Source organism: Megalops cyprinoides, chromosome 1, assembly GCF_013368585.1.
Source record: "Megalops cyprinoides isolate fMegCyp1 chromosome 1, fMegCyp1.pri, whole genome shotgun sequence".
Lineage (NCBI taxonomy): Eukaryota > Metazoa > Chordata > Actinopteri > Elopiformes > Megalopidae > Megalops > Megalops cyprinoides.
In genome coordinates, this window is record NC_050583.1 from 38,758,866 (window position 1) to 38,768,929 (window position 10,064).

At 41.1% G+C, this 10,064-nt stretch overlaps 1 protein-coding gene across 1 annotated transcript; it reads left to right on the plus strand.

The window, feature by feature from the left end:
• LOC118787735 (alpha-2,8-sialyltransferase 8F-like) lies at positions 1 to 4,856 on the plus strand. The gene is made up of 7 exons (XM_036543370.1): positions 1 to 92; positions 1,155 to 1,232; positions 1,841 to 1,921; positions 2,968 to 3,109; positions 3,731 to 3,843; positions 3,980 to 4,072; positions 4,287 to 4,856. Exons 1-7 carry the CDS (start codon positions 1 to 3, stop codon positions 4,762 to 4,764), a joined length of 1,077 nt encoding a protein of 358 aa, XP_036399263.1. The 3' UTR covers positions 4,765 to 4,856.
• Positions 4,857 to 10,064: the final 5,208 nt, after the last annotated feature.

Below are 10,064 nucleotides of genomic sequence, written 5' to 3' on the forward strand. Positions count from 1 at the left end.
ATGAGAGGGACGAGGGAACTGCTGCTGAAGACGCTGTTGGTGCTAATCTTTTTGTCTTCCTTGTACATCTGGTATATGTGGTGCAGCGACAGGTGAGTCCACAGCTTGCATACTGGAGCAGGGGATCCTCCAGCAAAGAGGGCCACCTAATGCCTCCGCTCCATCTCACACAAACGGACATTTCCTCAGAATGCTGCCGTGTTGTGAGGGATTTATCCAGGAAAGACAGAGAAAACACTCAGGGCAAAACAGAATTGCCAGAACATCAGCTTCTGTGTCCTGGAGCAAATACTCTTGGAATTAATGCGGCCTAATCCATGCTCAACACAGGGAGCAAAAGGAGCATTACGTGCAATAAGTCGGAGTTAATCAAAAGAGCTCTGCTGAACTGAATATCGTCAGCATGAGAGGGCTTGGTGGACATCAATGTATTGTTTGTATCCACTGTCCCTTGTCTGACTGTGTTGTGGTTTGCTTTGTATCATGTGTTATTTTAGTAAAAGAGCTTTGTATTTGTGGATGACCTGAAACTGAATCGATCGTAACCACCTGCTGCACTTATGGTCTTGTCAGCCTCTGAACTTAACTTGCTTCTCTGTAGATAAAAAAGAAACTTTCTGAGCAAATCCTGTTATCTAGCTTTGGAAGTCAGTTAGCAGAATGTGAAATGTGCTGGGAAGAAAGTACTGGGGAGGGTATTGTATGCCTTCTTGTAGTTGACCAGTTGTTTTTATGCTTATGTTTACAGGGGTCAATAATTTGTGTACTTCTTATAAAATGTAAAAACTAGGTTTGGTCAGGTACTTTCAGATCCCTGTAGTTTCATTCTGCTTGATCATTTTGGTTGGTAGTTGAAAGTAGTTCATATGCACTCCCATTAGTTTGGCCCAGTTGCTTTTAAGATCATCGTAGTTTTGGCCAGTTGTTTTCAAGCCCACAGGAGTCCTACTCCATTCGTGTTATCATAAGAGTAGTTTTGGGAACTTGCATGTGAGCCCACGGGAGATACAGCAGTTGTTATTAAACAAACATTAGTTTTCATGTCACAGTTGTCACAGATTATTTTAACTGAAGTTTCAGGTATTTCTGAGTCACTTCTGTGTCTCCCTTCTGTATGTGACATCTGGTTCTAGCATGTCTTGTTCTCCATGTAGTTCTGTACCACACAGCCTCCCACAGCCTGCTGCAGGGAAGCCTGTGTCCGACTCGTCTGGGACATGCAAGAACTGCAGGTGAAGAGTGAAACAATAACAAACCTTGTCCACAGCACAGAGACATCACAAAAGGTGTACTACAGGACAGCAGAAACCCCTAAAGCTACCCATTCTTTCAGTAGCTTAGCCTGTAAGATATTACTGTAACAAGTACACTATAATTTAAAGGCATAAATGTATTTATTTATTTAGTCAGGTGGCCCATTTGCTCTGTCACACTGTAAAGGCAGTTTGGGCTCAGCACTCTATCTGTCAGTGCTGGATTCATGTTTTCAGCATTCACAGGTGCATTGTGAGAGTACACTGGTGAAAATAGCAGGTCTGAGAATTACACAGACTTGATGTCTGCTGTACAGAGGGAGTGTGAAGGGAGAAAATCACAAACATGGCTGGATTTTGATGCCGGGGTATCAAATTATAGAGTTCATTTCCCCTGTGCAGTAGCATTTGTCAATGATTCCTCATACAGCATTCAAATTATTCATTTTCTGAGCAGACAACATTATTCAGAACAAGTTACAGAAATTTAAGCTTTGCAAATTACATTGCTTGTGGAAGCAGTTCAGATACGAGACCTTGATCAAGGGAAGCACCTGGCTCAAACCTGTCTGTTTTGTCCATCTCAGAACAGAACTCACAATCGACCAGGAGGTGAAGCTTTATAATTCTGAATGGAAGAAAGAGGGGAACAATTTCAACAAGTTCAGGTAAGGAAAGCCTCAGCAATAACAACAAAAAGGATGAATCTTGCTGTGACAGAGTGCTGTCACTACGGTTGAGTATGCGCTCTGACTGCCATACCAACAAGCCTGACTCTTTGGCGTTGTGGTCAAGCTGCAGGTTTGGCACCCTGTAGACCTGCATTTAAGGCCAGGTGGGCTGACTGCTCTCGCCCTTCTCTACACTTGCATTACACAAACTAATGGAAAACTGCAAGGATTTGCCAACTACTTGCCCAATAGCTTGAGGAAGTTCCCATACTCAGTGTCCTAGGGAGGATACACGCCCATGTATAAATCGGAAGTGGAAAACTTGAACTTACATGATAAAGATCACTGCTGAGCCTCAGTGATTACTGGGAAACAAATAATCTGGGTAAGACATCAGCTTTGTATCTTTACCTAAATTCTCATGGCTGAAAGATGAGCTCAGCATTTATTGTCACCATCACAGCTTGATCTTGGCAAGGAAGTATTCCACCGGCATGTTTTGTAAAGGCTCAACCAAAATACACATCCAGACAATTTCAGGGAAAAATACACATCAAGAACATCAGCTGCTGTTCCAGTCTGAATTCTCCACCAATTTTCAGTATTCTTGACAATTAAACCACATATTATGACCAATTGTTGTTCAGTGCAGGTTTTTTTGTAAGGTTTTTGAATGGAGATTTGTACATGCAATGCTGAGATGAATTCCTGAACTGCTTGTTATGGCAGTCCAAATCCTTGTTAATGTTAAACTGCCTCAGCAACTGCAAGATACACTGCAAAGGAATATAACAATTTTTAGAATTGAGACTGATATGTAATTTTTCATTTCATTTTCATTTTCATATGAACCTTCTGAGCTTTTTATGTTGTATTGAGAATTTTTACCCAACAGTTTATACCCCTGGTGTTTCAGCATGAAAGCAAGCATATCATGGCAAAGTTCTGAAAGAATGGCTTGGTAACCCTAGTCATTTATACCTGCTGGATGCTGGATGGGGCAGTTTACAAGATAGATTCTAGTTCTGGCAATGCTGCTGCAGGTCTCAGCTGACCAGCTGGTGCCATGGGATCACCAAAGCCATCATCACACAAGCTAATACTCCAGTGGGGACTGAAGTTGAGTTTGATGGTGAGAAGAAGAAACTACAGGTGACCCCAAAGCTCTTCAGCACATTCATAAAGGTATGTGTCTTACCTGCAGGTCATCACCCTGTATATAAAAGGAACAGAATGCTAGTGATATCTACTAGAGGCATCACAAAATGCTAAATTATCTGAATATTTGAGCATGACATGAATAACTGTTTCCTTAGATAAGTACTTTGAATACTTGTTAATACTGATGAAAGAAAATCCAGTTTTCTCATCAAAATGAAGGAAAGCTTAAAAACTGCATAAAATGAGGGGACCTGCTAATATTCAGTCCTCTGTCTAGAGACAAATGCAAATCTATTTGCAGGTGTAATTATCTACACTGAAAGAGCTGCAGTCTCATACAGTGTTTTGGGGAAAAAGTGGGGATCAGTAATATGGATTGCGAGCCATAGAATATTTAAATAAGAAATTATTCAGATTGCATGTCTTTGGTGTTTGTTGTATATGTATTTGTGGTGTGCTTGTTGTGTGTGGGAAATACTGGATCTTAGTAGAACTGTGAGTGAATCTATGTGTTTTGTGTATATTAGTGTAGCTATGTTGCATTATGGTTTTGACAGCATCCTACTCATGTTATGGTTTGTTGTATGTATTGTGCAAGTGTACCATGAGTACAGCTCTGTGTGTGTGTGTGTGTGTTTCCTGCAGGATCAGCCCTTTGAGAATGTGACGTGGGAGACGTGTGCTGTGGTAGGGAATGGGGGGATCCTTGTCAACAGCAGTTGTGGAGAGGAGATTGACTCTGCCCAGTTTGTCATCAGGTACACAGACATTCCAGAATAACCTGGGAAAATGAATGACAGAACAATTCAACCCAGTGAATGTGTGACTCTCAGCTATGGTTACCAATGGCATAGTAGGTGAAGAGCACCAAATATCTGCCTCTCTCTGGCTCAGGTGTAACCTCCCTCCTTTGGACAGTGGATATGAGAAAGATGTGGGAAACAAGACAGGTCTTGTGACAGCCAATCCCAGCATCCTCTTGGAGAAGTAAGTTAAAGGTCTAAGAATAATGGGTCACAATGGCACTCGCATTAACTGAGACTTCTTACATCAGCTCACACTGTCTGACTCAGGGCAGAACATGAGAAAGGCCGAAACTGTATAATGATTTCTTTACTAGTACTTCAGTGTTGTGGTCCCTAAACACTTAACAGCGGGGACGGCACCAAGGCCTCAGTTGCTCCCCTCTCTCCTCCCTAAGGTTTGAGGGTCTGATGGAGCACCGGCGCCCCTTTGTGGAGAGTCTTGGTATCTACGGGGACTCCTTGCTGCTGCTGCCTGCTTTCTCCTATGGGCCCAACACACAGGTCTCACTGTACGCTGTCTACACGCTGCAGGACTTTCAGAGCCCGGTCCGGCCAGTCTTCCTCAACCCGGAATACTTGCGCAGACTGGCTGGGTTCTGGCAGGACCAAGGCCTGCATGCCATGCGCCTCAGCACCGGACTCATCATGGCCAGCCTAGCGCTGGAGCTGTGCACCAATGTGCGCCTCTATGGGTTTTGGCCCTTCCCTCAGCACCCTCACGGGCACCGCCTGCTCACCAACCACTACTACGACGATCGACAGAGCAAGAAGAAGGTGCATGACATGCATGCAGAGTTTAGGCACCTGCTCCTCCTGCATCACCAGGGTGTGGTCAAGGTCCACCTAGGAACATGTGCCTCAAACCTCACATAATTCCCTCACCCTGTGCTCCTTGTCCTGAACTGAGCATGCTTTGGAATCACCTTTGCTATATCAAATAGTCCCACTCCCATCAACTCCCACAAGCTGGCATTGGCATTTCCCTGATGGAAGATGGAGACCTTGGGATTAACAAACCTTCTTTTCCAGGATGGTTTTTACGCTACTGTTGTGCAGAGACATGGCCTTTGGTATGTTAGACCAAAGTGTGCTCTTTGATTCCAGAACAGGATGCAGTTCTCTTCTCTACAGTTCAGGCTGGTGGCTGCTGGTTGTTGTGTACGCACCAGACAGACCTAACCTCAGGCAAATAATTTGCACTAGGTAAAAAATAATTATGCTATATAGGTGAGAATATAAATATGTACTAATATATTTATTTCTGTGGGAGACAGCAGGAATCTGGATCTCTTTTTATCCCTCTAATAATTGATAATAAGTTAAAGGTGATGAAAATGGGAAATTCTGGCAGGCCTGAATGTGTCTTTAGGTGTGGTACTGGACCTGTCACACGGGAACTGACGTAGGAATAACATGTCTTCCACATCAGAGATCTTCCCCTCCAGAGCTGACTATGTGAAGCTCTAGGTGATTTCTGTGGTGTTCAGAAAGATACTTTTCTATGAATCCTGCCGGAAAAATGTGTGTTTTTCTTTAATGCTCTGACAAAATGGGGGGGGGGGGGGGGGGGGGGGGGGTTGCTACTTTACATGCGTTAAACACAGATCATGAAAAAATCTGTCAGACAGTTAATAAACTTACAAAAACCATTTAGCACAGATCTGAGCTGTTAATGCTTAGCAAGCAAACAACTAAAAACATTAGCAGATTTGACTCAGATCTGTGTTTTTGTTGTTTTTTTACTGCTAAGATTTTATTGAAGGTTTATTGATTTTATACTATCTGAAAGACATCCTTGAGAGTCTTTAAAAAGTTAAATTGATGTGGTTAAATTGAAATGAAATTTAATGTAAAAATAAAATAAAAATCAAGCTGTAAAAATTTAACAGTGAAACACAGGTCTAATAAACAAAGATCTGTCAACTATCATACTGAGGGAAAATATTTAGTAGTTATAAAGCATTATGTATCATAATTATCCTGCACACAAATTTGTGTCTGAAAAGCACTTTCATGGAAAAAAATTCTGTTGATTTTAATGATGCAGTGGACATGAAAAGCTAATTTTGTGCTGTTACAAATGCCATTCTTTTCAGGATGTGAACAGGGCATATATGAAGTTGCCAGTTAGGATCTCTGGAGACCTTGTGCCTCCCACATGAAAGACCCCCAGAAGAGCTGTGATCCAGGCCTAGTGCCAGCACCATGGGATGGCTGGTGAGCCAGTGAGCCATGCCTAGACAGCCAACAGCGCACAAGGATGAAACTTTTTGAAAACAGGATCTGATACCTATGATCTGGCTCATAGACTACAACCAAAACAATGTCTGACATTGAAAAAGCATGCAGTTTGAAGAGATGATGTATGAGGCCCAGCGAATAGATCCTGCTTTCAAAATTGTACCATGATGTGGTGACACCATTGTGGTGTCAAAGCAACGTTATGGGTTGATACAAGGATTTTTGGGTATCACTCCAGTTCTCAATTTTATATATACATACTTTTAAAGCAGTAAAAAAACACATATGGTTTTTTTTACTTGTGGACCTCTCTACATTTAATACTATCCAGCCACACATTTTTCATGAGAGACCCATCTCCATATGTGTTTTCAATTTTAGCATTGTTGTATAGATCAATCATTTTTAAAGTATTAGATCTCAGGGCATGGTAAATGGATGTCTGTCTAGCAAACCTTTGCTGTGCACTGGCTTCCCTCAGGGCCATGATCTTTCACCACTCCTATGTATTGTATATAAATGTGTGCTCGAGCAACACATCTATATACAATAAAGAGGGCAGAGAAATACTGAAGTGTACAGATGATCCTGTCATTGTCTCAAAGTATGCTGATGATCCTGTCATTGTTCACCCACAGGACACTTCACAATCAGCCATGGACCTGTAGTTGACTGAACAATGGTCGACTACAGAACCATGATGTCTTTAACTGGATAAAACAAAAAAAGACATGACTATTTATTTTAGAAGAAAATCTATTGCACCCACACAAATGTGGCTAAGTAAATATAAGTGCTTACAGTATAGAAGTAACATACGAATACAGCAGTTTTGGAACCATCACTGACAACAATCTCAGGTTCCAAGAAAACACAGATTGCATTTGCTAGAAAGGTTAGCAAAGGCCTCCTCCTCATGAAAGGTATCCACGGTATTCCAAGTGGACACACGGATGGTTCTCTTTGACAAAACATTGATGGGTCTCCTTTTACAAATCTTTCACTGAGTCAGCTCGAATATTTTTCACTGAGTGGGCTTGGTTTGAATATGTGAATACTAATGGCAAAAACAGACTGAATCAGACTGTATTAATGATAACACTGATAGAACAAGCAGCACCTCTGTACAATAATCAAATCTTGTGTAAAGCCAAAGGTATCTGTAAACATATTATGCATCTTTTACACAATCTATTCTGATTCCTACCCTCTGGGCGCCCTTTCAATCTTCCCATATAAAGAGAAAAGATGTACTTTCATGACAATAATATTATATGTGTCTGTGTGGGTTGTTTTGATGGTTGAATTGAAGTTTTATTCATGTCTTTTGACACAATTGCTGTTTCTGTGTTTTGAATATAATACATGCACAAAATGCCAGTTTATTCTATTTGGCAGGTATTTGTCACAACCTTTTCTCATCAAAACTGGCTATTCTTACTGTTTAGATTGTGAGGATACAATTACAAACCATATGTTATTTTCATAAAAGGACATATTTGTTTATGTCTTTAAAAAGACACACACTGTAAAAACAGAACTGGGTGGACATTTGGTTTTTTATATGAGCAAAAAAGTAAATGATCTGTCATTGCAACACAATAAATCATTACAGTGAGAAGATCTTCTTCTCTGTGAAAGCATGTCTCACTTGATCCATGTAACCAGATCATTCATACGGTTTCCACATATTTAAGGTTAAAGTGTGCTTCAGAAATAAATCCTGCCTGGTGGAAATGTTATTCTCTGTCTTAAACCAAGCTGGCAGAACTGAGGCATTGCTGGAGAGTGACCTTTATAAGGAACATTGTGGTCTGAACCACTGAGCTTCACCTTTGAGCCAGTTCATAAACACAAAGACATCACAATACCTCATAAATCATATGGTTTATGGAGCTCTAAAATACACAAAGACTTGCGAGTAATAACAGTATTCATTGTGGAGAGTGTAAGCAATGAAAAAGCCAGAGAGGATTCTATAAACTGTCCATTACACCTTATTGTGGAACCAGGAGGCCTGTTACATCCCTCTGCTTTGTGGTTTGCCTAATTTGTCTAATACATTCACGCAAGTGTTACTTTTGACAATACTTATACAAAAGTATGACTTTCTCTGTCGCTTAGATGAATAATAAAAAGTTGTGTAAATAATTGTACCAGATCGTGGGTAGACTGAATTGCATAAGAAGTTGTTTTCAAATGTTCCACAGGAAAAAAAGGCAGAATGAACTCTATGATCCTTCATGACCACATGGGATTGGGGACAGCAAGATACAATGGAAAAAACAGTCTTTTCTCCTTACGATTTTATTGGCTTGTTTTATTATCATCTGTCGGAGGGAATTCAATGTCTGGACACTATTTTAAGGTTTTTAAGAGTTTTATGGTGTTGAGTAACATTCTCTATTAAATCATAAGTGTTTAAGCAGTTTAAACACGATTATTCTGTGTACTTCATACAAACTACAATTTGGTGCATTATATTCACTCTTCACTTGGTCTTCGTAACACTGTGTTTTGAACACTAGAGGTCACCCTTCCACTATTCCTAATCCCTGACACTTGCGTTCTGAGTCTGGTAATGCTTTTTTGCTAGTTATTGGGTTGATTTCTGACTCCGCCAACACACCCCCTCAGATTTCAGGATGAACCGTATTATTGAGCAGCCTTTGTAAAAGTAGTTGACAGTTCATTATAGAAATGAAACAGGGGATATCTACGTACTGAGTCTGCTGCAGAGAAACTACATACACTGACCTTCCCTGACACCAACCAACTGTGCGGTGCATCTGTGGCTATGTCTGTGTCACACGAACTGCACATAGTCACGCAAATGTGCATGTATTCAACATGTTCACCTTCTAACTGACCCCAGCTGGCATGAGGTCAACACTCCCCTGAACCTATTGCACTGTTCTCCACTTAGGCTCTTGAGATTTGACATGCGCATATCTAATGGAGGATGTGATATAATAGAAACACAGCCCCTCACGCTTCATGTTCGTGCCTTACTGCTAGATGCAAATCACATGCTCAAGATCTCATAGAGCAGCGTTTCTCAAACCTCTCCTGGAGTACCCCCTGCCCTGCATGTTTTAGATCTCTCCCTGCTCCAACACAGCTGATTCAAATGATCCACTCGTTATGAACTCCTGAAGCTGCTTAATAACAAACTGATCATTTGAATCAGCTGTGTTGGAGCAGGGAGAGATCTAAAACCTGCAGGGCAGGGGGTACTCCAGGAGAGGTTTGAGAAATGCTGTCATAGAGAATATTGGATCCATTTGTTTGGATCAAATCTGAGTTGCATATATATGCATCCACAGACATTTATAGTATGTGGTTGGACTCATACCAATGGCATAGTGCACAGGAGACATAAAAACTGTTGACATAAGCAGTCATTGATTTTGAGCAGAAGATCTGACCTGGGGAATATGACCCCTTGATTCATTTCTTTTAAAGTTTGTGTATCAATGTTGGCTGGGTTCAAACAAGAGCAGGAACCCTTCTTCACAGCAATCTACCATCCCTACTTTAAAGATCACTTGAGGGATCATCACAGATAGGACTAATTATCGTTATTTAGGTCAAATTGCACATTTAATCATTACAAATGTGCAGTATTCTTTATCGCAGCTAAGGTAATCCAGGTGATGGTTGAGATAAACCACTGGTGACAACACTTGTTCATAATTTGAACCAGCAATTGTTTCAGTTGTACTATTTGGGGCTAGTATATTTGTCTCACCCAGTCTTTCATTAGAGCAGCAAACGAATAACCTACTTCAATTACAAGCAGGTGAGACAAGGGTTCAATTACCAGCCCCACCCACCGAAAACATACAAAATGATGTCGAAGCGGGGTGCTGGTTTTTGTAAAAACTGTTCGAGACGAGGTTAAGAAAGGCGTAGTTTGTGGCTTCAGCAAA

Coding starts and splice junctions, on each gene's coding strand:
- LOC118787735 (XM_036543370.1), top strand. CDS start 1: ATGAGAGGGACGAGGGAACTGCTGCTGAAGACGCTGTTGGTGCTAATC. Junction 3,844..3,979: donor TCTGCCCAGTTTGTCATCAG/GTACACAGACAT, acceptor TCTCTGGCTCAG/GTGTAACCTCCCTCCTTTGG. Junction 4,073..4,286: donor CCCAGCATCCTCTTGGAGAA/GTAAGTTAAAGG, acceptor CTCCTCCCTAAG/GTTTGAGGGTCTGATGGAGC.